This window comes from Halyomorpha halys, unplaced genomic scaffold (assembly GCF_000696795.3).
Source record: "Halyomorpha halys isolate HHAL.00 unplaced genomic scaffold, Hhal_1.1 Scaffold987.1, whole genome shotgun sequence".
NCBI classification, from domain to species: Eukaryota; Metazoa; Arthropoda; class Insecta; order Hemiptera; family Pentatomidae; genus Halyomorpha; species Halyomorpha halys.
In genome coordinates this window covers 90,843-118,697 of record NW_027108701.1, presented here as the reverse complement: position 1 = coordinate 118,697, position 27,855 = coordinate 90,843, and the positions used below count along the sequence as shown (strand labels likewise).

At 32.3% G+C, this 27,855-nt stretch overlaps 3 protein-coding genes across 6 annotated transcripts in view; all 3 read right to left on the bottom strand.

Annotated features, from left to right (window-relative positions):
* LOC106687591 (uncharacterized) overlaps positions 1–19,806 on the bottom strand; it is a 47,145-nt gene extending 27,339 nt beyond the window's left edge. Inside the window, exons 1-9 of one of the 3 annotated variants that reach the window (XM_067046979.1) lie at positions 18,223–19,806; positions 15,960–16,112; positions 13,748–13,901; positions 13,544–13,642; positions 13,348–13,474; positions 9,154–9,279; positions 8,945–9,079; positions 6,061–6,195; positions 1,156–1,193 (exon numbers count right to left, since the gene is read on the bottom strand). In XM_067046979.1, the coding sequence (XP_066903080.1) occupies positions 1,156–1,193; positions 6,061–6,195; positions 8,945–9,079; positions 9,154–9,279; positions 13,348–13,474; positions 13,544–13,642; positions 13,748–13,901; positions 15,960–16,112; positions 18,223–18,429 (1,174 nt within the window). In that variant the 5' untranslated portion in view covers positions 18,430–19,806. The remainder of the gene's footprint in view (positions 1–1,155; positions 1,194–6,060; positions 6,196–8,944; positions 9,080–9,153; positions 9,280–13,347; positions 13,475–13,543; positions 13,643–13,747; positions 13,902–15,959; positions 16,113–18,222) is intronic. The other 2 variants (XM_014431570.3, XM_014431567.2) reach the window with 2 other exon arrangements.
* A 115-nt stretch (positions 19,807–19,921) lies between these two features.
* nSMase (neutral sphingomyelinase) lies at positions 19,922–23,450 on the bottom strand. Its single transcript, XM_014431574.3, has one exon. The coding sequence runs from the start codon at positions 23,223–23,225 to the stop codon at positions 22,056–22,058; it is 1,170 nt and encodes a 389-aa protein (XP_014287060.1). The 5' UTR covers positions 23,226–23,450; the 3' UTR covers positions 19,922–22,055.
* Positions 23,451–26,458: 3,008 nt separating this feature from the next.
* Positions 26,459–27,855, bottom strand: part of LOC106687606 (heparan-alpha-glucosaminide N-acetyltransferase) — a 12,673-nt gene continuing 11,276 nt past the window's right edge. For both annotated transcript variants that reach the window (XM_024359731.2, XM_014431589.3), the window contains exon 12: positions 26,459–27,430. In XM_024359731.2, coding sequence (XP_024215499.1) covers positions 27,249–27,430 — 182 coding nt within the window. In that variant the 3' untranslated portion in view covers positions 26,459–27,248. The remainder of the gene's footprint in view (positions 27,431–27,855) is intronic.

The window sequence follows — 27,855 nt, the reverse complement described above, 5'->3', positions numbered from 1 at the left end:
ATTCTTCATCAGGGCTAAGAACAAATGACAATAATAACAACTAATGAATAAAAATATAAATAAATAAAAAGAGACGATATAAACAGAATTATACAAGTAAATAACTATAAATCAAAATTAATAAAAATGAAGTGGAAAATAAAACATTTAATTAAATATGTAAGTGGAATAAAATAATCAAAGGAATAAGAATTTTAAAGAATATAATGCATAGAAATATGAATATTTAATTTAATAATAATTAAAAAATGAAAGTTATGGAAAGAAAAAAGAAAATTATGTAACTAATGAAATATGTTAGTATAATACTTGAAAAAAGGAACATAAGCTTGAGTTAGACAAAAGAAGTGAATAGAAAATATGGCAACTAACCATATGTAGTGAATATAATTAATAACGTTGGTAAAGAGTAATAAGAAGAGAACAGAGACGGAGAAGGGGGTAAAAGAAAGTTGAGAAGAGAACAGAGAAGGAGAAAGGGGTAAAAGAAAGATAAGAAGAGAACAGAGAAGGAGAAGGGGGTTAAAGAATGATAAGAAGAGAACAGAGAAGGAGAAGGGGTTAAAGAAAGATAAGAAGAGAACAGAGAAGGAGAAGGGGGTTATACAAAGATAAGAAGAGAGAATAAAACAAAGAGCTCACCTACTAGTAGAAAATTGGAAATCTAAGTGCGTAAAGACTGAGTTAAAAAATACGTATTCTATTGGTCTATGGTGCTGAAGCAACTTTCGGTTTTAGTAATTTTTTTCACACTTAAACTCATTTAAACCTATGAGGGATATTTTGTTCTCATTCTCCACTCACAAAAAAGAAAAAAAAATGATTTGTATATAACCACCATTTAATACATGCAAAGCAAAGGTGTATGTGATAATTTTAAAAATGCCTTAAAATATGTAACAAAATTTTCTCAGCTCCCAGGACGCATTGGCTAGGAAAACACGTGTTTAGTATTTGTCTAGTATTTATCCGCATAAAAGTTACATTTAAATATGTGATCCTACCTACATAGCTTCCCCTTGTTAGTTGGAGACCAGTAAGGTGAAATGTAATTTCAAATAAAAAATTATACAGAAAATATATACATATATAATGATGTTTTCTATTATTGTCAATAAACTTAATGAATCACCGAAGAGAGGGAAAATTACTTACTTTTGGATTTGGTTGGTACATGCAGAATTTGCCTCTCTCTAAAAACAATGGAAAAATATAAAGAAAATGAAAACAATATGGTAGCAATAGATATGAGCTTAAAATACACCTATGGATTGGTACTAGTTCTCAAGCATTACTGCATGGAGGGTGGACTTGTACTAAACCGAAAAAAGATTGAACATCTTTGGTTGTAACCAAATACCCTCAAGTGGTTTGTATTTATGCGAATTAAGGTTTTAACCTCTACTGAAATTTTGGAGTTGATTTAGTGAGCGAAGCTAGTGCAAGTTGACAAATGTGCTGATATGTAATGAGAGGTACCAGTTGGAATTTTTGAACTTAAGCAATTTCATTTGTCAGCATACGAAAGGAACCGCCGGACGGGGTCAATGACAAGATCGGCAAAACATTAAAAGTAAGGTACAGAGATATATAGATAACAGAGAGAAAGGCCGTCGGGAGATAGTAGAAGACAGTCTGGGAGGAAGACAGTCCTGGAAGAGGAGAGTTTGGAGGAAGAGAGAGAGCGGCTGACCAGTTGGAGGCCAGAGGAGGAAGTAACACCTCGCAGGGATTCAGCAACGGCCGCCGGGAGGCTGCAGAGCAAAACGAATATGGATCCCCCACCGCGACGACTGCCAAGCCGACCGACGTACCAAAACAAGTAAGACCTTTTCCGTTGGAATTTGAATAGCAATAATAGAATTAATAACTTAGAGTCAGTATAAATATTAAAGATCCCAAATGGTACTTCTCAATTCATAATATAATAATTAAAGTATAAGGAAACAAGTCTACCATGCTCTCTCATAATATTATTCTTGCTGATATATGTATCATTGTAAATATAAAATATGTAACAAAGACTTTACTTTATAATTAAGAATCCCAGCATGCCACCTCATATATAATAGCATAGTAAATTGGTGAACACGATACTGGTGGAAAAGAACTCCAATGATTAATTATAGATATTCATATCTAGCATACCATGGCGAGGGGGTCTATGGTAATCTAGTGTTTGAATTAAATATAGCGCATACTTTTGCAGTCGGTTTCCATCAGGAACCGATAGAGATACATGATACAAATACATAAATACATAGAATATAAATACATAATCTAAATACATGAATATAAGTATATAAATATATAATATAAATACATATATGATAAAATTGAACATAATATGTGTACGGGGAACCCCCAGTCGGACTTAAAACCCCCGAAGCCCCGTCACGGCAGTGCTCTAATTAAAACAGTAATAATAATGACATAGGGTGTAACCCACAGCATGGGACATCCTGAATTTGGTATTACCAGCCCATACTTTGTTAGTGTAAAGATCACTGTCTTTTATTATATCCATTAAGCTCGTAATAAGTATTACAATTGAAAATTTGAATTTAATAAAAATATGTAAAAACGAAGCCTGTACCAGCTATATCAAATACTTCGTGAATTCAAAAGCTTAATTGTTATAGAATCAATATTGAAAATAATTTAGTGAAGTTATTAATCCAGTCCAGGAAGCCTCAATTATAAATAAAGTGAAATTAAAAACTAAAAATTTAATAATTATTGTGACATGATGTGTTACTGTAAAAAACTAAGTATTGTAGAAAAAAAATCCAGGTCATACTGGGATAATGTCTTTAATAGCTCCTAGTTCTTATTCTCTTTGGAATAGTCTGACAGAGTTTAAATTACCAAATTTAAAATATCTTCCTCGAAAGTAACTTGAACTTGTTTTGTATTTTAATAATTTTTCCGGACTAAAAACACATTTCCGGAATAAGAGTTGTAATATAGACGTATTATGTACCGTTGAATGGCGAAAAATACATAAATAAAAGCCTGAATACCTTGTCCTGAAAGTCCCACAGCGTAATTTCCTGCAACTTCGTCTGCCACTCCTCTCTATTGGTTGCCGCTGCTCTCCAATTGCGGATTCCGCTGCCCCTCCATCGATTCAGCGTGGACTTCGAGTCGGAGTCTTCCTACTCTCCTCGTCCCATAAACCCTTTCGTCCAGGATTATCCTAGTAATCTGATCCTGGGTCATTCTTTATTTAATCTGGGTTCCACCGAAGCCTTCCCACTTAGATCACCGTTACAATATCCAGGTTCCTGTAGAGGCCTGCCAGTTCAGCATTTATCATCCTCCAGATCCCTTCAGCACGAACCGAGCCAATTAGTAGTATCACTTGAGATCAATTCATATTGCACTTATCTAGCTTAAAAAATGTATAGCCTCCATGACGCCCTAATAGTCTAAACTGTAATATTTACATTACACTTATGTCTATCATTTTATATTTTATTTTGGCACCGACCGATAGATGTTGTCATCTGGTCGGACCATATTGGATGTAATTTTTTAAATGAATAAAATAAATGAAACCTATAAATCAAACTGGCATAACGGAAAAAGAAACACTGTGCCAGCATCCCCCCAATAAATTTAGATTTGGTCATAGTAAAGAGAATGACTGACGGTTCAAGCGTGTTCTGAATGCTTAGAAGCAGAAGGGTTACAGGAGTTGATAGAATTGGGTTTTTAAGTTGGCTTTTAGTTTCGCCGTTCCAAGAAGAATTACAACTAGGGGTAGCAGCACAGGGCATCCGGTAAACTGCATTGGAATGGTGTAGGAAAGGAATAGGGTCTTTTAAATTCGAGAAAAAGTAATTTTGCTGTGGGACTTCAGGACAAGGTATTCAGGATTTTATTTATATATTTTTCGCCATTCGACGGTACATAATACGTCTAAATTACAACTCTTATTCCGGAAATGTGTTTTTAGTCCGGAAAAATTATTTAAAAACTAAACAAGTTCAAGTTACTTTCGAGGAAGATATTTTAAATTTGGTTATTTAAACCCTATCAGACTATTCCAAAGAGGATAAGATCAAGGAGCCATTAAAGACTACCTTAAACATTTTAATTTCAGCATCTTACGACTTTTCGTTAGTAAGCTAGGCTATTCACATACACTCCACAACAGACTATTTTGCAAGACTTGCTTATTTAGCTTATAAGACCTCAAAACGTGCATTTACTTCCCCCTAATATATATGCCATTTATTGGTAAGCGAAAGTAAAAATTTATTTAGTTTTTCGAAGTCACTAATAAAGATTTTAAATAAGTATTATTGTTCCGTTTACATAGAAGACTTGAAACACATACTATAAGCTTATGGCTAATCACAATTGCTTTTAATTTTTATGGCTGCCAGGTCATTGTGGGATCACCGGGAATGAAAAGGCAGACTAGCTATAAAGACAGGTCAAGTCGTAACATCATCAACATGGAAAGATGTTATTTCTCGGATCCAAGAAATTTGATGCCAAGAGTGGGAAGACGAATGGTTCATCACGAGATACAAAAAGTTAAGAATGATCCAACAGGCAGTGAAACGTCCAACCAGTGAAACAACAGATGTCCCGTCTTCGGATAGGCCATACTCGACTCACCCACGGTCATCTCATGAAAAATGAAAATGCACCGATGTGTCGCTACTGCTGAAACGATCTCACCGTTAGGCACATTCTTACTGAATGTATAGCTCACGAATCACTTCGATTCTCTTCAGATTTGCAGGACAAGATGAGAGAAGACCCCACAACAATATCAAAACTTTTTTACTTATTAACAGTAATTAATACCTATGATCACACATAGTCTAACTGTAATTTCAGCATGTATACAGACGGATGCATAATTTAGTATAATAATTTACTCACTACCTACATCAATTCTAATTGTAACTTTATAAAATGTAAATTGTAATTGTAATTGTAAATTTGTAACTTTCTCACTTTGTAATTGTAACTTTGTGAATATGTAAATTGTAATCTACTTTGTAAATTCAGTGTAAATGGCCCTAGTGTTCGAAACACTTAAATAAATTTTTAAAAATCCAGCGATGGGCCGATGTGGCCATGTGAAGAATGTGGCCGAGAAAAAGACACTCACTAGCTAGCGAGCTGTGGGCAAAGGAAAACAGAAATATTTTGTCGGGGAAAGCAGCATCTTTGCTTCATTCTAATTCCATGCAAAACCATGGGTGTGTAGAAACATTTCCGAAGTGCCCTCTGGCAGCCGAGGAGAGGGAAGATAGAAGCATGAGTAAGTCACAGTCTTTCTATATATGATTCACACCATCACCATCCATCATCGTCATCGCCCGTTCATAGCTCCCCCCCCCCAATCAAAATTAATTGACACACCTTAACCATAGATGTTTTTGTTTTTCGGTCATTCGTCATACCCTGTAGTTACGATAGATTTAGGATTTAACATTTAATATTCTCTCTTGTACAACCAACCCATAGACTGTAAATAAATTCTCTTTTTGTTACTTTCTGCCTTATTTTCATGTCAATTAATTTCAATACAGTCCACTAACAATAGCCAACCAGCCAATCAAAAGTGAAGTAACCTCTGGCCTTAGGTTGAAGGCGCACTTCATACAATTGTTCCAAACGTTTTCTAAAATTTTAATTTTTTCTTTTCTTCAGATTTTTATATTCCTGAATAATAAAAATTATTTCACGAGTTAATTTAAAAACGATTTCATTAATTGTTAACAGTGTTGGGCATAAATTAGCTGTAAATAATTAGTTGAAACTAATAGCTAATGTTACCATGGATATGATGTTTATTTATCAATCGTTCATTCATGAATAAGTGTCGTTTCTATGGCAATTGTACTATTAGTTTCATCCATAGGAAATTTTTACTCAACTCTGATTGTAAAATAATAATTGTAAAAGTAACCTCCTTAATTCATTCTACAACCCAGAGATTCGACACCGATAGGATTAACAGGCTTTGCTGCACCTCTCCCCACTATACCCAAAATTAAAAATACTTAATTACAAATATAACCCAATTTATACTTGATGTTAGCTATGAAATCCGTTATAGTAGTGGAGGCCCTGAGTACATTCAGAAAGTAAGCGTAGTTAGGTGTCCCGGCCACATGAATGAAATTGTTAATGGGCACATCACTTCCTGGTCGAAGTTCCATCGCCCTAGGGGATAGGAAAAAAAAAATTAAATAATAATGATAACAAAGTGAAATAATATGATTTGGTAATTTGTAAAACATTTCCACCAGGGTAATAAATGTATAAATTATCAATCAATAAATAATTCCTTAAGTACTATGAATCAAACTCACCAAGTTTTTACTCAACTACAATGGAAGGATCACCCAGGTTATAGTAGCTAAGTATATTGTAACGGTAGACAGTAGTGAAAAGTATCAAAAAAACCCTCCAAAACAAAAAGTGTTTAATCATATTTACGAGTGTGGTTTCCTATAAGCGACTAGGTTTTCCCATCAAATAATTTGTAGACCTGATCTTACAGACGTTATTTCGACTTGGAAAAAGTGAGTTTTTCCTTCCAGTTCTTCTTTGAGTTTTTTTTCCACTTAGTAGGTTGGTGTATAAGAAATGTCGGATTTTGAATATATAAAACTGCATATCTTTTTTCACGAGCTGTTTATTTAATCAAAATATGTTCCATTCGCTTCAATACACTTTTCCCAGCGGGACTTCAAAGCATAGGTGCCTGTCTTTAAAATAAATAAATTCAGATATCGAATTTTGTCTTGCTGCCTTTTTTGTACAGTTTAACCCGTAAAAACAGATGAAAATGAAAGTCGATTGGCGAGAGATCTGGAGAATAGGCTGGCTGCTGCTGAAGTATAATTTTTTTTAATGTAATTTACAACTGTACAAACTAAGTAAATCTGTTATATGTTTCATATACACTTGAAAATCTTGGGAAGGAACCACCCATCGGTGGTACTTCAAACATTAATTTAAATTAGAAAGTCCCGTGGCCATCTTCTTTTCAGACGCCGCAGAGGATTATCAGGGATTGTTAAGGATGAAAGATTAGGAATTAATGGGTTAGGATGGTTAAGGAGTTTGGAATGAAAAGACGCATATCTGTTTTGGGACATTTCTGCAACGAATGGGATGTTAAGGTCTTTGTGAATGAGTTTATTTGTAACGTAATAAGGAGCATCAAGGATTTTACGTAGGATTTTGGATTATAAGAATTTGATGCGGGAGGAATTTGATGGTTTGGTGGAGCCCCAGAGCTCAATTCTATATGCCCAAATTGGTCTGATTATCGCACTGTATACTATTTTTTTTTGTAGTGAATGGGAAGTTTAGAGCGTTTGTCAAGTAAATGTTGTAGCAATCGGAATATACGAGCAGTTTCTTGTCGTTTCAGTCTTGTGTATGGATTCCTAGTTAGTCTCTTGTCAAGATGGAGACCTAAGTATCGAATCTGTTCAACAGGCGTTAGTGGAGTATTTAGAAAGGATACTGTAGGACAGGAGGGCAGAGGTTTACGAAGGAGAGTAAATGTGATCTGGGGGAATTTGTCAGGGTTTATTTTGATTCTCCAGTTTTTACACAATTCTTCAATAGATGTTATGTGTGTCTGTCGTGTTTGTGATGCATTAGTTGGGTCCATTTAATTTAATTTCACAATTATGCGATGTAAGCGGACAATCATTGTCGTGGAGAAGTACTGGTCCATGCCGATTATCGAGTGATGGGCGGTTCGTTTTGTAGTGAAAATCGTCAGACCGAAATTTTCAAACCAATGCTGCACTTTTCGATCTTTAACTGAGTCTTTTACAAGAATATTGGTGGAATTAATTTTAAAAAATAACAAAAAAAGAATACTCATGAGAAAATCATCTTTGTTGAAATGTGAATCTGGCGATGGACAGTACAACTATAAACGAGGTTATGCCAAAAACAAAAGCATAACGAAAACAGGCAGAGAAATATTTGCTTCTTAAAAAAAAAATCCGACATTTCATATGCACCAAACTAATAGTTGTTATTTTGTTTTAAACTATCCAACAATAAATATTTCGGCAAAGTCAATACCAACAAAAGTTAGTGTACAAATTGCAGTTTTTCAAAAGTATATTTGTTTCTAAAATTTTCGGGCCACTTCCAATTTAAAAAAAAATATCGTTTTCGCCGATATTTGATAGGCCAGAAAAACTAAGCTTTGTTGACCTCTGTGATGCGATTATTTTTCCATAAAAGTGTACATATTGGAGCAACTTTTGTGTAAGTTTCATTGACGTTTGGAGTAAGGCGTCTGCTTGGAAGATGTAACCAAAATAAGGTGAGAACAATTATCAAATTAACTACTATGTTTCAGAATAATATTTTATATATAGGAAAAATGATTTTAATGATGGAGAAAATAAGATTTATATTTTAAGACCTGAAAATATTATTAAACAAAATAAAGAAAAGCATTATATTTAATTAAGCGCCCTGAGTGTTTATAGATATCTGTACGTCTAATAATACCTGAAATATAGATTTCTCAAAATAAATTTACTAACTACTGATTTTTCAGTGCATTTTTTATGAAATTTTGCTTTTTAAAAAGCTATATTTCCTGAAATATTTAACGTAAATATCTCTAAATTAAGGCTCATAATTTAGCAAATTTATTCTACTTTAAATCATGTTCTCTTAGGTTTTCTATTGTCGTGGTTAGTTTTAAAGACATAAAGCTGCAAATGAAAAATTTATCTTTTTTAACGTTTTGAAACAGCCGCCATTTTTTATTCCCCCTACCTATACTTGTCAGACTCATCAATTTTGACCAGTCATTGTACGTAGTTTTCATTAATGTAATGAAAAATTAGGATGATATAACTGCATTTTTTTCTCCCCGATTCTTGTACTAATTGTTTCACCAAAGTATATTTCTAGGTCAGCATACCTCAACGTCATTTCTATTTCAAGTTCAATCGTGATATTATGTCCATCTTTCGGATTTCGTGAAGCTTGTACAGATCGTATCAGTGCGACGAATTCTGTCGGTGATAACTTTTCATCGTTGTTATAATCGAAACATCTGAAATTATTACCTTTGATTGAGAAATGAAATAATAACATATATAATATAAAAAAGAAAATTGCTTGTTTTACCTGAATAGAAATCTATTTCTGGCCTCTATTGCGTTACCCTTGAATTCTGAGAATGGATCTACAGCGTGTATTAAATAAAGGAATTCTCTAAACGTTATACCATGTTTGCTGGACAAATCGACTCCTCTAGAACACATGTAAATACGCCAAATTTTAAAATTAGATTGCCTTAATTACATAAATTATAAAGCTTAAAAGTTACCTTAATAAAAATCAACGTTTCAAGGAGATGTTGGTGTAAGTAGTGGCCAAGATTAAGAAGGCGTTGTAGCTGAGAGAATTGATTTCTGTTTGATTTCGGCCTGGATGAGTAGATTTTTAATTCATGGTGGTCCCACGGAATGAAAACTTGACCTTTCAATTCTGGTTAGAATATATAGGGTGTTTTTTTAAGCCCGATAGAACTTGAAATTGTAAAAAATAACACAAAAAATTAAATTGTAATCAAAATTTTTTTTTTATTCGAAAGATCAATACGTGACATTAACATTTGAAAATGAATTCGGGCATATGGGCACCGCGGCTGTTCTTGACGAAGCGCATTCTGGACGTCCAATTTTGGCCGTATGTCACGAATAACACGAACAATGCTGGCCTCCAAGGCGTCAATTGTTGCTGGTTTATCAGCATAAACCAGTGACTTCACGTAGCCCCACAGGAAATAATCGAGAGGTGTCAAATCGCACGACCATATGCGGCAATTTTGCTTATTAACAAACCCGTTAAGCCAAAAATGCGCCTCATCGCTGAACACAATTTTACAGAATGCGCTTCGTCAAGAACAGCCGCGGTGCCCATATGCCCGAAATCATTTTCAAATGTTAATGTCACGTATTGATCTTTCGAATAAAAAAAAAATTTTGATTACAATTTAATTTTTTGTGTTATTTTTTACAATTTCAAGTTCTATCGGGCTTAAAAAAAAACCCTAGTACAAGAGCCAGAGTAAAAAAAAGGCAACTATTTCAACCCAATTTTTGATAATTTTAATGAAAACTTTGTAGTCTAAATTGATGAGTCTTCTAAGTGTAGGTAGGGGGAATAAACGTAAAAAAAAAAATTCATTCAGAGCTATAATAATTTTAAATTATCAGAGCTAAGATAATTTTAAATTATCTTTAAAATTACCAGCAACATTGGGAAACCTGAGAGAACATCATAGGGTGGTGTTCTCTAAAAGATCATTATCAATAACATTAGAAAACCTAAGAGAACATAAATAACAAAGTAAATTTGCTAAATTATGAGCTCTAATAGACGTTTACGTTCAATATTTCCGGAGAAATAGCTTTTTAAAAAGCAATATTCCATAACAATGTTATACAGAACGTTTACTAATGATCAGTAGTTAGTGAATTATATTGAAAAATCTATATCTCAAAGACGATTTGACGTGCAGACGTCTGGTCCAGATATAGAGCTTCGAATGAAAAATTAATGTTTTTTAAGATTTTAAAACAGCCGTCATATTCCCCCTTCTACTACTACGTATACTTGGCAGACTCATCAATTTTGACTAGTTATTATGCATAGTTTTCATTAAAGTAATCAAAATTTGGGATGAAATAACAGCCTTTTTTTTCTTACCGGCTCTTGTACTATATGAACAAGCATTGTCGATACCTTCTGGTATAGAGTACGTCGATACATCTTCAATTGGAGTAAGAATTATTTAATTATTTCATAAAAAATGCACTGAAAAATCATTAGTTAGTGAATTTGTTTTGAGAAATCCATCTCTCAAAATCCATTCGACAGGCTAATTACTGATTTTTCAGTATATGTTTTATGAAATTTTGCTTTTTTAAAAAGCTATATCTCGGGAACTATTGAACGTAAATAGCTTTATTAGGGCTCATCTTTTAGAGAACATCACCCTAGGATGTTCTCTCAGGTTTCCTAATGTTGCTGGTAGTTTTAAAGATATAGAGCTCCGAATGAATTTTTTTTTTACGTTTTGAAACAGTCACCAATTTGTATTCCCTCTACCTATATTTGGCAGACTCATCAATTATGATTAGTAATTATACGTAGTTTTCAAAATAGGGATTGAATAACAGCCCTTTTTCTCCTCTTGTGCTCTTGTACGTCTAGGTTGGTTATTTTTTGGTATCTATGTGTCAGAAATGACCAGGAACGGGATGTTTAAAAAAAAAAGATAAAATAGTCTAGATTAACAACAATAGTAAAAATTATCTATTGATTGTCTACTATCAAAACTAATTCAGTCCACTCACAGGTTTTTCTTACAAAGGACAACAAACAACGAAGATAAAAATCATATATGAATACTAAATGATAAAGAAAACGTCAATAAATAAAGTTGATGTAGAAATGAATATTTAGAAGACCGTTGATTGATCGTGTGTATTATATAAAAGAAAGATGGTCCGGTTGTGGTCAAGGAAAAAAACTGAAATAGTGGGTAAAGTATTTAATGTGACCCAACGTATGGTTCCTCGTTGTAGGGCTTCATCAGGGCTAAAAAAGTTAAAAACAACTAAAAGTAGGTTTCACAGTGAAAAGTAAAAATAAAGAAGAGCTACAAAAAGCTATTAAACAAATAATGAAAACGGAAAAAATAAAAAAGAGTAAACAAAAGACGGAAAAATAAAAAAGAAAAGAATGAACAAAGTAGGATGGATACCCACCTTACTGAATGGAATTAAACACAAAAATTAGCTGAAGGTGGAATGAGAAGAACAGGATAGAGGAGTGGATGGTACGATACATTTGAAAGCAAAAGTTGAAATAATGTTAAAGCAAAGATAATATTAGGATATATAAAATATAGTCAGACATCCAATGATAACATACATAATGAGGGGGACATATAAAAATATATGGATAAAAACAAAATTAAACAGTTTAATTACACTTCGAGATTTTTCTTTGACCCCATCAGGACGATCTTTCTTTTATATGGAACTAAATATTCATGGTGCTAATGCTGAGAACCTCTTTTGTGTGGATTATAACTAGAGACGTTGCGATAAGAACAAAGTATCGATACTCTTTTCGATACCATATTTTAACAGGAGTATCGATATTTGATAGCATCAGGATGAAAAGTATCGATATTCCATTTTTACTGCTGAGCGGAAAGAAAAATAAACGCTCAAAACCTAATTGAAATAGTATCAGTAACCTTCCAATAACGATATTCTCTTTTTGTAACGGCCTGTATATTATAAACCTAAATAAAAAAGATCAAAGACCAAAATAAAATAAGTATCGTTTAAAATGGAAATTATTGATAGTAGTACCGAAAATATGTCACGGAAAGTACTGATACCACTGGATTATGGAAGCTTCTCCAGTTAAAACCTAAATTATCATTACTGCTTTAATTGATTCATACTTGTCGACTTTTACTCACTAAACATATTAAGGAGATAAAGAAACACCAACGGATCGTTTTCATTTCACCTTGAGGCCTAAATACTATTTAGTTACACGAATAATTTTGAGTACACTGCTTGGAGGAAGGAGTACAATAGAGGGGGTTAGCTGGCAGGAAAAATGAAAAAGTTAGGCCGTATGATGGAGCAAGGGCGTGGCAGAGAGGTAGAAAAATAGTGCGAGCCAATCACCGGCTACCTTCTGTTTCACCTTTGATAACAATGGGGGACATTCCTATTAACCTCGACGTAAACCTAAGTTTTTTGGTTGTGGCCATTTTGGCTTCAATTTTGCTTTAAAGGTGCTTGGAGGAAGGAGTATAATGGAAGCAGTAAGCTGGTAGAGAATGGATTCAAGTCGCGACTTATATACCTTTTAGGGACATGGTAGAGCGGTAAGAGAAGACAACGAGCCAATTACTGGCTGCCCTTTGATTGAGTTGTGATTGCAATGGCTGACATTGCTATTAACCTCAACACAAACCTTCCTTTTGTGGTTGTGGCCTTTTTTATTTCACATTTGCTTGGAAGGAGAGTTGGATTATGTTATGCCAGCTCTTCTTGTAAGGGAAGTAGGCTTATGACACCCCTCTGATACACCATGGAGTGGTTTTTTTTTGCACCAATAGTGGAAGATTTGGGCATGCGCAATTGAGGTATGATCAAAAACATTAAAAAAAAAAAAGAAAGAAATATAAGAGAGTATCAAGAGATTCAAAAGTAACCTCAAATGATTATTATGTTATTGATATGAAATTGTGATAAATTAATTACCATTTATGGAAAATAATACCTATAAGCCGTGTTCAGTAAATAATCATTCCAACCAACAAGGCTACCAAACCTTTGTAGCCCTTGCATTCCCATAATAATGTTTGGATAAGTGAATTTTAGATATTCATTATGTAATATGGTTATATCTGAAACGAAAATCCACAAATGAAAATTTCATTTATTATTAATTGAATTTGAATAATCCATAAATGTACCCGAAACTGAAAGAATTAAACAGCTGAGTAAATGGTCGAATACATTGCTTCGACTATTATCTATAACTTGTTCTTTAGTAACTTCTATTAAATTATAATCTGAAACATAAAGCATAAAATATATTTTAATAATGTAATCCTTCAAAAATGATGGGTATTAGGCTCAAAATTAATTGATATTTTTTTATACAAGATTGCACTTACTTTGTACAATAGCACAATCCTTCAGTAACTCTAAATTTGCAGTAGCTCCACAATCAATAGTGATGTGGATAATAATGTCAGGGCACATTTGATGATCTCCCGAATGATACAATTGCTCGAATTCTTCCTGTGTCATCCAAGATGTTTTGCTAACCTTAATTCATAAAGAACTTGATTACGAAGGATATTAGTTATCGAAATAAGCAATGCATGATTTTGTAGCAACACGGCTACCTGCTGGTATATACTGTAACTACAAGAACCAAACTTTTATGGGTCGGCATGACGCAGCCTTCCAGTTTACACGAGAATTTCTACGCTCGCCAAATCGTATATTGGTTAAAATGCATTTCTATTAAATAATTAGATTGTACAAATAAATAACCTTGTTATATGCTGTAACATTATTAAACATATTATTAGAATCAATAAATGTTACAATATAATCTTCTGATCCACTAAAACCAAACCTCTTACACATACAATCTCTCGATGGTCTTTACTAGCTTAAAGAGTTGACTAACCAGAAATTGAAAAACCTCAGTGCGAGAATCCTTCTCTGTGAATTTCCTTTCTTAAGGAGGAAGCGAGCAACAATATACATAATGGATCAGTACGTTCTAGTTATATATTAAAATGTACAAATGTCCTTTGTTTCACTCTACGTGCTTTGGATCTCTCCTCCTTCCCGTACACTCTCTCCATACAAAAGGACCTGCGGCTCGAACCCTGCAGGATAAAGTTTCCATTCTTCGAAGACTTACGGCTCGCCCCCGTGTACATTTCGTGTCCATTCATCTCTTAACCAACTACGTAACCTGTATGAAAACGCAATGTCGATGCCTTCTGGTATAGACTACCTCTCATATTCAATTAGAGAGAGAAACATCTAACCACCTCAACAATTCATTTCAGTTCACGTAAATTAACTTAACTAAATGTCTTTTCTTTGCAAATAATATTAATATTTATTTCTACATTTTTTTTATGAACAACATGGAGTGTGAAACATGGAGAATACAACGGTAACGTAGCATTATCTTATTTAAGTATTTCAATTTAAAAGACTAAAATATAAAGTAATTCTAATGAACGTTTTGGAACAAGAACAATCATATTTATGAAGTATGGTACAGGTTACAAATAAAAAAGTAATTAAATGGAATGGACCAAATTTTTACAAGATATTATTATTATTAATTGAGAAATTTATCCGACCCCTAAAAGTGCCTTTCTCACCCCAACTGCGTTATACCACTGGTATACCATAGATACGATAGAAAAAAATAATAGTTATGAAATATAATATTATCATTATAATATAATGAAAAAAAAAGAAGAAATATTATATCTTTATTAATTACTATATGTTTATATAAATGTTATACCTAATAACAGACTGCTTGCTATGTTGTGTCTTATTTTGGAGGAAGGAGTGTAATGGAAAAGGTAAGAGACCAGGAAAAGTGAAGTAAAAAATGGCGGGCCTTATATTGAACTTCATGGGCGTGGCCGAGGAATAGGTCACCACCTACCTCCTGTTTCAGTTTAGATAACAATGGCGGACATTCCTATTAAACTCAACATGAACTGAATTCCGAAGGAGATTCTCCTTCATTTGGCTTTTCTTTCTCTCTGAAGGGCACGCCACCTCTCTGCGTCTTATAGAAACTCAGTATATTTGGTTAGCATTGCTTATAAAATAAAGCATTTCTCTCTCTTGTAGAACGAAATTTGACTTGGTTGATCAAGATAGTAATCTTGAAAAGTTCTAGTTCTTATCTGCCTTGTTAGTTCCTAAGTACTACAACCTCCTGCCCTTAGGTATGGACGTGTAGTGTCTAGTAAGAAAGGATATAGTATGAGAGTTCACGAGATAAGAGATTCACAATGTAGGTCATTTAAATATATAATCAATGAATAGGAAGTCAAAGTTCAACTTGAGTAACAATAAACTTATTAAAACCCTAATGAAAAAAAAATAGTTATATAGCCGAGACATATTCTTCAATTAAATCCTCTTTCACTAAGCCATAACTTAACTCCTTTAAAATGATCAGTATAAATAAATATTAAATAACCACTTTAAATTACAAATCAAAAGTTTCACTTGGCTTTAAAATGTAGCAGTCGTTATTTAACATGGATTTAATGTTAAGTGATATTAGCTATTAGTTCAAAATTATTTTACATTATTGTTTCAGTTGCTCACATTATTTAATTTGTAAATCTTAGCTTTACTTTTTACTTCTTTAGTGATGGGCACTTCAAATATTGTGTTAAGAAAATAAGGCTCCTCTTCAGATTTCCAAAATCGTATAATTCTCCACAAATGTACTGCACAATCTACTGAAACTCCAAGGTACTAGAACAATGTATTTAAAAACTGTATTAGTATCAATGAACATTAAAAAATTAATAAAAAAATGGAATTTTTTCTAGTGTCTCTAGGCGTCCCCTTAATAATCTCATGTTATGTCTCAGCGACTATTAAATGTACCCGATGCTCTGTTCCTGTCTACTTTCAATAGTTCAGTTAAGATTACTGAAAGTGCCGATAGATCGGGCGTTGATCAGGGGCATCGGAGTGTGAAACCTCTAGGACAGTCGCTACGTGAAAATGCGTTCGAGGAATGGGCCAACTGCAGGAGGCAGAGCGTAGGAGTACGCCATTTAAAAGAGACCCCGAGAGCAAGTAAGTTTATATACGATAAACAAATACTTACGAGCTCTCAATGGAACAATGCCTTAAAATTGAATATAAATTCTGCACTTCTACGTGGAGTCTCAGGTATCAGTGGACAGCATAGAGAAATTTGGTCCCTCTGTGGCAACTGCAACAGAGAGCCTGAAACACATGCTAGGGAAATGCCCCAACAACTCCTTCCTCATAACACGCCGACATCAAAGGGTAAAGAACGAGTAAATGAAGATTCTAAAAGGAAGAGATTGTGCCTGCTTTGACGACGTCTACTGTACCGATACGGATCGATTCACAATATATGCGGATATTGCTGCTTTCCTTAAGATGAGGAAGTCAGAATAATTCTGGATTATTCCCGTGAGATAAAAAAATAACGACCTTGACAACAGAAATAAAGAAGAAAGGAAAATAAAGGAAATCATTGATAAATGAATCCCTTTCCTAATGAGAAGTTCCGTAAAGTCTTCCGACAATGAGACTTCAACATGAGGAGCTTCAGGTTAGGAGCCAGTAAAACGATACCCAGCCCAGCAAGACTAGGAGCTTCATGGAGGAACTCGTGGTCGATAACAAGAACTGGGCTAAGATAATGGAAAATATTATAATTGAATTCCTGGGAATAATCCTAAACCACAGGCATGGAACTTGTTGTGTAATAGATCCATCCAAAAAAAGGCTTACATGCATACATTGCATATTTCAGTTTATTCTTAAGTATTTATTTTTTAATGTTTTAATATTAACTGTACATTATTATGTTAGCCAACAGGCCGAGAAGGGACTACATATAGATCTTAGCCAACAGGCCGTGAAGCGACTACACATAGACCTTAGCCAACAGGCCGAGAAGGGACTACACATAGATCTTAGCCAACAAGCTGAGAAACGACTACACATAGATCTTAGCCAACAGGCCGTGAAGCGACTACACATAGACCTTAGCCAACAGGCCGAAAAGGGGCTACACATAGATCTTAGCCAACAGGCCGAAAAGGGACTACACATAGATCTTAGCCAACAAGCTGAGAAGCGACTACACATAGATCTTAGCCAACAGGCCGAGAAGGGACTACACATAGATCTTAGCCGAGAAGGGACTACACATAGATCTTAGCCAACAGGCCGTGAAGGAACTACACATAGATCTTAGCCAACAGGCCGTGAAGGGACTACACATAGATCTTAGCCAACAGGCCGTGAAGGAACTACACATAGATCTTAGCCAACAGGCCGTGAAGGGACTACACATAGATCTTAGCCAACAGGCCGTGAAGCGACTACACATAGATCTTAGCCAACAGGCCGTGAAGCGACTACACATAGATCTTAGCCAACAGGCTGAGAAGCAACTACAAATAGATCTTAGCCAACAGGCTGAGAAGCGACTACACATAGATCTTAGCCACCAAGCTGAGAAGCGACTACACATAGATCTTAGCCAACAGGCCGTGAAGGGACTACACATAGATAGTATATAGTAGAAGTGGTAGTGAGGAAGAGGAGAGAAGGCTGCGGATACTTTATTCATATCATGATTTTCACTTTTTTCTAAGAGATAAATGCTAAAATAAGTTTTCTATTTATAATGAATCAACAGATACTTTGCAGAAGATCGTTATTGTTCGATATCTCATTTATCAGCAAGAGCCTATCGAACTTATTCAAGTCAGTATGGCTTTTTTTTGAATGATGACTGTCATTCCGAATGACTATGTTTGGGTCTCTATTAATATTCTTAGATAACAAATTAGATTTAGCCTACTCAACTAACCTGTTTGATAAAGTTTTGCACTTGTAAGTTCCATGAATATGTCGCGACGGGTATATATGGAATGTGATAATCTAAGTAACAGTCATGGGCAATCAAGTACGTTTTATCATCAACGCAATATATCACTACAGAAATCACATCAGTCAACTCATTGACATTCTTGAATAGTCTACTAAATCCATATTTCTTCCGCAATAGATGGGGCATTACTGCGAAGTTATATACTTCCTTGTCATGAGATTGTTTTGGAGATTTATTTTTACTTATATAATGAATATATACACGGTTAAAGTTCCCATATGTTCTTTGCGATTACTTTTATTTTAATTCTACCATGTCTTGAAGCGTAGTTCCACATTTAATTAAATCAATTGGCCCTCTTAAATTTCCTTATCCCTTAGAAATAATTGATATAGATGGAAGGAAATCAAATCTTTGTAACTTTTATAGTTCGTTCCATGAGCCGAATGAAATAGGGTTAATAAAGAGCACCAGTTCTTTCTTTCAAGAGGTTACATGGATAATGGAAAGACAAAAATCGTATTATTGGCAATGATCATCAAATATAGAAGTAAATGTATGTCAGAGTATATTGGGGTAAGCTGTAGACGAGTATGGTCCAACTTCTGTAACGCGCAGAAGAGCATATAGAGCCACTCTCTCAACGGTTGTCAGGTAGATATTATGGTTACTTGAATCCGGAAACAAATTATAAGTTATCCTAATCTTGGGGGAAAGAGAATAATGTGCCATGACAGTTTATAGTTAGGACTTATGGACTTACAAGGCTGCAGAGGCGTTACGGTTTGATTGGGGAACGCCTTATTTAAAAGTGGGTTTAGTTCGTTGTTATTGTGGTTACAATTAATTCTCAACCACTTTTTCGTTAATAGTGAAAACTAATAATAATTAAAAACTCTCTGAAAGAGTTGTTTTGGCTCATGATTTAAAATAAACGCAGATGTCCAGGTGAGCAAAATGCTCAAATGAGAAAAAAAATGTCACATTAGGAGTGTACTGGTGAGAAAAATGCTCATTCTTGTTAATGTATGGTAGACAAAAGAATAAACAAAAGGATTGAAAATATAGATCTTCATTTCCCATCATGAGCAAAATGCTCAAGGCTACACCTCTCCTGGGTTAATCACGAAGAACCAAGAAAATTGATATTTCACCTTACAATTTTTGTTGGTTGCTCAATAAAATCACTTTCTCCTGAGTGGCTGCACTCATTTCACTTCCTTATCTTACAAGATATTTTAGAATACTGATAGGAAGGTTCAGAACTATACTCTAGTAAGTAAATGAACAAACCTTTGAATTTATGTCCTGAGTGTGCAAATAATTTTTTTTTCTTGGTGTTAATGTTATTTTAAAATATTTTTTTATTAAGATCAAAGTTTTCAATAGAATGTGTAAAATTAATTAATAAGTTTTAATATTTCAATTCATAATATAAATAAAAACTGCGATGTGCGAATTCTTTTTTCTACCACTACGTATCTCTTTGTCTTTGCTTGACTCATGAATATTCTAGCTAAACTAGAATTAATAAAAAATTACACACTGCATACATTTTTTTTTCAAGTCAAAAAAGAATTAAAGAGCACATATACTTCCTACTTTCTTTTATAGACAAAAAATAATTTAAATTCAAAGGATAACAGGCAATAATAGTAATCTCTATCACTAACTCAGGAACTTTTTATATTTTATTAATAAATAATATAAATAATTAATCACTAAAAAGCTTTCAAGTCAAATATTTTTTCTCCAATCAAGCATAACTATTTCAATTTATTATTGAAGACTAATCTAAGATTAAAATATAATAATTAAATATTAAAATGATAAAGTATTTAATAAATAGTTAAAGATTAAGCAAACAATAGAAATAAAAAAACAAGTCAAAACCAGTTTCATTCAAAACAGTAAAATGTAAAATACATCCACCAGACCAAGCAGTTTTTGTATAAAAATTTACCTAAAAGCATGTTCTGTTAGAGGGGACAATTATTTACTTTAAATAAATAAATATCATTGATCACGACAAAATGTTAAAAAAGACAAACAGAAGTGATCCTATTGCTTTATAAAATACAGTAACATCACACCAACAGAACATATAAATTCTAAATACTTGATTCGGTGCGGTCTTACAACTTATAGCACAATAAAAACAACAGTAATTAATAAAAACCTTAACAATATAAAACTATTGTCTTATTTTTTCCTATAATATAGTTCATGACAATAGTATGAACTAATAGAGAAGCAGAATAATAAAATAAAAATAATACAATATCAGAAAGATGAAAACAAACTTACAATTTATTAAATACTAAATTAATAAGAAAATTGCAACAAACTTACAACTAGGTAAATATTAAACATTCAAGTTAAAGTTCAGTACTTTAAGTAAAATTAATCTATAATGTTTATTTTTTTTTTTGAAGTACTCCAAAGATTTTTCATCATCGATGAAGAGAAAAGGTATAGGAACTTCAGTGGATATTTTTCTATTCATCATTCTTACCTATCCCAAGCTGGGTTTTCATAAGGCATCTAAATTCCTTCTCAAAGAGGTCAGTAAATTCGTACAGCAGAAAGAAGTTTCTCTTTGATAGATTGTAGGTTGTTGATCTCGTGTTGAAGGACTTTAGAAATCCTCAAGAAAATTCTATATTTGCTTCGGTGGAATTTTATTTCTTCGGGGAGTGGAGTGACTCAGTAAGTAAAAGTAATGTGCTACTAGCTCCAAGGACACAGGTTTGAATCCGGCTGTGGTGGATCATTATTTATTCTGTCACTGTAGCCATGAGACAACCCTGTGGGTTCAGAGAGCCCCCTGGGGTCCACTCAACCTTATAAAGAGGGAACCCTTAATTGAAGAAAAATCTGATGGTTGGACATGATCATGAACGAATCACCTCCTTTTATGACCATTGTTGGAGAAAAAGTACATCTAAATTCCTTCTCATGCAATCGAGATCTCTTAAAAAATAAAATTACTGAGATATTTCATAAATAAATAAAACCTTTCATCAGTGTAGGTACGACAGATCCGCCTTCGCTGAGTAAAAAATATTAAAATTTTGTTGAGATTTCTGTCTTACAGTAGCAGATAAGACTTTGGAGACAAAAATTAAGGTGAACTGCTGCAGTTCGGAGATGAGGAAGAACTACACTAACAGGCAGTGAACCAACAAAATTGTATTCCTATATGGGGCTTCACAGTAAAGGTTTACACGTGGTCTTACATATCAGCGTTTCATGTACCAGAAAATATTGACTGTATTTTATTATAATATTCATTAAAGTGAACACTAAGCCAGTCAAATTTATTTAAATATTCATCATAGTAATTCAAATAATCACTTAATGAAAACAATGGACCCTAAAATTAATAGAGAAATTAATCGCTATAACAAAATAAAATACTTAGTACTTGAATATAATTAACAATGATACTTATATACTATATTTATAGTATTATAAATTTCAGTATGTACCTCAAAAAATATTTTCTTTAAATTCACAACCATAATCTTTATCACATTTGAAATGCTATAAGCATTTATAAAAGCCTAATGCGCTATGATATATATGAAAAAATAGTAGTTTACTAAATATTATTATTATATAATAATTTTAATTCCTTGTATTATGTATTTTTTTTTAGATTACAAAATGATACAAAAGCATAAAAAAAAAAAAAAAACTTTTAAAAAGTTAATCTATTTTTTGTAATTATTAAAATTATATTCTCTAAGGGAATGAAAAGAGTTTTTTCAAAAGTTATAATTTAAAAACCTAGAGCAGCGTAGTATAATTTAATATTGTTTTTTTAACTGATTACCCAGCAATTTAATCCTCTTTTTAGCATTCTTAAGCCAAGAGTAATTTTGATATTCTGCAGAAATCATAAGCAAACCAAAGCATAGTGATAATGTTGTAACAGTACAGGTCAAACCTTTACAATCGAAACTGAGAAATATGAAAGGGAAGCACACTAAAATGGCTCCTATTATACACAAGTGTTTTTTAATATTTCTATTGATACTTTGCACTTCTTTATCGCATACCTGTAGAGCACTCTCAAGACATTGTTTTTGACATGTTTCTCTATCGTTCAGTTGGCTGGTTTGGCCTGCAGGCATATTCTGGATATTTAAATATACCCCTACAGCTTCATGGTCAGAATAGCTAAAATTTTTATTAGGTATTATGGGTTCTAAAGGAAATGAATGGTTCAAAACACTTACTTTGATATTAGGTTTAGATTTCATGAGGACATAATCAATTCTTCTACCAGGAAAAGAAGTTTCTAAAGTTTTATCTCTATAAGTATTTCTAAAACAATCATTTGTTTCAGGTTTTAACTCTTTCACAACAGCTAAGTCATAAACATCATCTAAACCAGCAACACATGAAATAATTTTCATACATAAGCTAGTAGGTTCTGCATTCAAATCACCAGCTAGAATATTAACATCTGCACTTTCAGCACTCAATTTTATGAAAAGTGCAGTATCGAAGGCTTGAACAACCCTATGAGCAAGATAATTATCTCCTGAGTCTAACAAACTATACTGAGCATGAAGGTGTGTATTAAATACATTAACGATTAAACCTTGGACGTTCAACTGAACAATTCCAACACCTTTTCCTCCACACCAGTCTCCATGATGAATCATATGAAAGTAACCATTTAGTGGAAAACGATAATAGAAACACTCCTCAATAGGCCATTTAGAAAATGTACACAAACCTGAACCAAGCAGACCACTGTAGAAGTAGTGATGGTAAGGATAAGTTTTAGAAACATACTTTTTGATTTCTTTATAATCTGACTTTGTCCAAACTTCTTGAAGGCAAACGACATCATACTTCAAGTCACAGACAGCTTGGCCAATTGCTTCAATTCTTTTTCTTTTATCGCTAGAAAAATTTCCTGGTAAGGCCCAAATATTAAATGTTAAAACTGAGAGCTCAGTAGCCATTTGTGTAAAATGTTAAATTAAATGATTGATAGACGTCACAACTAAAACCCTTAAATTAACCCACTTCACCCTTTATGATAAATTATCTACAACTGACATGAAGTAATTTAGAAGTTAAGTATCGAAAAAAACGTAGTTGGTTGTTCATAAATAACCTACTATTTACAAATAACGGATCCAGTTATTTTTAAATATCCGATTAACCGAGAAAATAACCTGTTTCGATCAAATGTGAAAGTATATCTAAATTTTATATGTAAAAATCAAGCAACTGAAAAAGGCCTATCAAGAAAAGAAGGAAATTGATAGTAAGCGAAAATAACTTAACCTTCTAAAATCGCCCAATACTGAATAAAATTCGTTATTACAACTGCGTAATTGTAAAGTACCTCAACAGTTACCAGTAACTTGTTACTAGGAATGAATCGTTCCTCGAGGAACGGAATGAGTAACTCAGTTCCAATGACGGGAAAGATTGGGAACGTCACGCTGAATTTCTTTACCTGAACCATCAGTAACGAAACGTTCGAGCCGTACTCCCTCCAAAAAGTATTGTAATAAATCAAACTATCAAATCATAATACTATTCGATTTAATCATTGTTTATAATTAATTATTGTTTCATTGTTTGTTAGTATTATTTAATCATTGTTTATAGTTTATAATTAATCATTGTTTAAATGTACAACGGATATTTCCAAAATTGTTCTCAAGTTCGCTATTTCACTGATTCATTATCTAAATTTTTTTTATTGGAAAATTATCAATTGGTATATAATTAATGAAGTTGTTCTGGATTTTATAATCTAACGCCGCCCCCCCCCCACATGGTGGGGCTGAGCAGTGACTAATTCTTCTATCTAAAACTTTTTAAAAAAGTTAGGTAATTGACCACTTTCTAGAAGCTGATATATGTTTTTTGCACCATATTATAAAAGGTGATATGATAAGGATTAATTAATATAAATAAGTTCCTAATTTACTTTCTGCTTTAACAAATGATTACTTTATTTAAATACTGATTTGTATTTTATCCAGAAAAATATTTTATTAATGTATTTGAAAATAATGCATCTTTAATAAACTATTTAAGGTTTTTAAATGTAATCAATGGACTTCTTATTTTATCTCAATTGTGTTATTTAATCCTCCTATTCTCAGTACAAATAAATAAAAAAGTATGGTAATATTATTTTTAAAAAATGTAATAACAAAGTAAGTTAAATTCATTAATTTCATAAATTAAATATGCATCTAGGTGAAGTGCATTGCTCATCTAAAATCAAACTGAATAAATTAAAATAGGTAAATAAAAAATAAGTGTTTAATAAATTTTGTTGAATATTTTAAAAATAATGATTTAAATTTTTTTAAATTACATTCATCATTGAGGATTATCTGTGACACATTTTGTTCTATCCAGATAAAATAGACAATTTAATGTTTGGAATATATATAGCTTTTATTTGAAATATATTATTATCTTATTTTGAAGATTCAAAATTTGTAGTTTTCTTAATAATTTTTTCATAAAAAAATAAAATCGAAGATATAAAGGGGTGCTTCTGGTATGGCCAGTTTATTGAAAAAGTAACTGTAACATTATAAATAAATAAATTAAATTTTAGTCATTGCAATTCAGGTCCCTATTAGAAGTAGCAGGAAGCTACAATGAAAAAAATATTTAGGGATATACGAAGATAATTAATTGACCATAAGTAATTCATTAGAGGAAGATGGTGGTCAAAACAGGTACAGGAAATAGCAGATAAACTATTTATTAGTAACCAGTGATTCGCCCCAGTTTGCACAGCTTCACCAGCGCTAAATGAGAACAAGATAGAAAAATTTTAAATATGAGAAGATGGTTGGGGGAATGGTCAGAAAAAAAAAAATAAACAAAAACATACTTATTTGTGCTGACGTTTCAATCTGAAATTCAAACCTTCATCAGGGATGAAAAAACAAAAAAAGGTATAACAACCATAACTCAGAGAAACATAAAAAAAAAAAAAAAAAAAAGAGCAAAAAATAAACAAACAAACTTGGTAATATATAACAATAGTAGTTGAATGCTAACACTAGAAGTAGATAGTAGTTAATTAATAACAATAGAAGATGAAATATAATATTATAGAGGTAAGAATTATACAAACTAAATAATAAAAAAATTAAAAACAGAAAGTGTTCAAGAAATAAACAATAATGAAAGGTGCGGAAGAAAATGTAAAAGATGAGTAATGAAATTAAACAAATAAGATATGTAAGTAGTATTTGAAATAATGAAAAACAATTTGAATCAACATGATGAAATGTATAAAAGAAAAGGATATATGATATGACTGTTTTTCAGTTATGGTTGTTATCTCTTTTTTTGTTTTTTCAGGCCTGAAATTCAAGTCGTAATGTCGGCACATATAAAGAATTTCTTGTTTATTTGCAGATCACACCACTGACCATCTTCTCCACATATTAATCTATGGTTTACTATTAATACCTTATTTAAAAAATGGTAAAGTATGATAACACTATTGGCATAAATAAAACAAATGAACTAAAAAAATATAAATCTAAATAAATAGAACAATAATTAATTAACTGGTGGAACATCCCTCCCCATTCCAATAATCCACTGGTGTTAGCTAAATGTTCATAACTACCTTAATCGGACCCTGCAACTAACCTTAAATGCCACAAGGCAATATTTCACTGGTATACATATATCATGTAATATGTATGCATGTATTAAAGGGATAAAGAAGGTTATGAAAAAAACAAAACAATAATTAATAAAAAGCCTAGTGATAAATGAACAACATTTTTAATCATTCATTACTGGGCTTATTATCAATTATTATTTTATTCACCCATATTTGTATTATTTAATGGTATTTCCTTTTCTTTTCGATCTTTTTTATAAAACTTTTTGTGTATATTCTTATTATTCACAATATTAGCATCTTGTTCTAATTTAGTCCTTATGACTATTATATTATTATTATGCAAACTGGGGTGAAACATTGGTTATTAATAAAGTTTTTTCTGAAATATTGTGTACCTGTTTTGAATGTCACACTGACCATTTTTCAACAATTTATACTACTAAGAGTTATCATGAAATCATCCTAGAACACCTATAGGAACTTTTCATGGAATTACCTAAAAAAAGAAAAAAAAATTAATCTGTAGTTGGTATAAACAGAATAGTTTTCTTTTCAAAATTGGCACAAACATATCTTTTTTAGAACAATGTTTATTAACCCTGATATCCATAAAATACATATTCAATGTTTTAATACATTTAATTATAATATCTTATTAAAATTTCAATCAGTAAGGTTGTAAAAAAGATGTACACAATTGTTAATAGAATGCGACTTAACTATGGTTAGTGTCAGTACTATAAATTGTTTGATTTCAAATGCATAATAATCCTTGGTAACAATTTAAAATTTGTATATTTAATATTATGTAATGGTCATAAACAAGAAAACATGTGATATGTCAATATAATAACAAAGTTAAATTGATAAGAATAAAGCTTATAATAGTAAAAAAAAATATTTAAGTGACTAATAAGGAAAATAATTTTATCCTTAATTCAAGCCTCCGACATTCCTGATATCACAATGGTTAGTATCTGCATAGAAAAATACTCTAATTATAAAACTAATAGTCCACTTAGCATTACTAAATAATTATACAGGTAGCGTTCAGAAAAATCCACAACTCTTAATTATTTAGGAAAGAAATTTTAAGTTTTCAAATCTCCTTCTAGTTCATATCAATAAAAGATCTAATAATTTGTTTGACATTATTGCATTATATAAAAAAATAAATTCAAAGCAATGAAAAGTCTCACATAATTAAGATTTGAAAACTTTATTCTAAAAATTATCAGTAGGTTTTTCTCGAACATCTGGCATATAAACAGTAATCACAACAGATTCTACCATTAATTTAATGGTCTGTAAATCAGTCTTTTTTTTTTCCCTAATACATAAATATACAAAAAAAAACAACTTATATAGCAAGATAAATATTATTTTTTGAAAAAACAACAGCAATCACAATCCATAATACAGTTCCCCAAGTATCCATGATGAGTGACTCAGTATGAGTTGATAGGTCGACAGGAGTCCAATGCCAAGGAAATGTTTCTTTCAATATTGATGAGCCAAGATATATCAAGATGGCATTTTTCCCTATGAAAAATATACAGTTAAGCAAAATAAAAACAAAAAAATATAGCTAAATTATAATAGTAACACAAGTCAATCAATAACAGGCATTGGTATTTCATATGAACAGTTACAGAATAAAACAAAGTAGATTTTATGTGAAAATACTAATGCCATCTTGTGGCTTGTTTCCAAACGAATCGAAGCTCGAACTGATTTACATCATATTCTGCTACTGTCAAGACGGTAACTGTTTTACTGAATTCTTGAATCCCCAGAAATCATCCACCATCACATGCATGGAAACAGATGAGGATAAGGATCATCCAGAGGAAGGATGACATGCATATTTTTTTATTTTTATGTATAGGAAGATGGTCAGGGTTGCGGTCAAAGGAGAAACAAAAATAGTTTACAACTAGTTGTAAACTATTTTTGTTTCTCCTTTG

What these genes read in the sequence shown, in the direction of transcription:
- nSMase (XM_014431574.3), bottom strand. Translation starts at nt 23,225, where the DNA reads ATGGCTACTGAGCTCTCAGTTTTAACATTTAATATTTGGGCCTTACCA.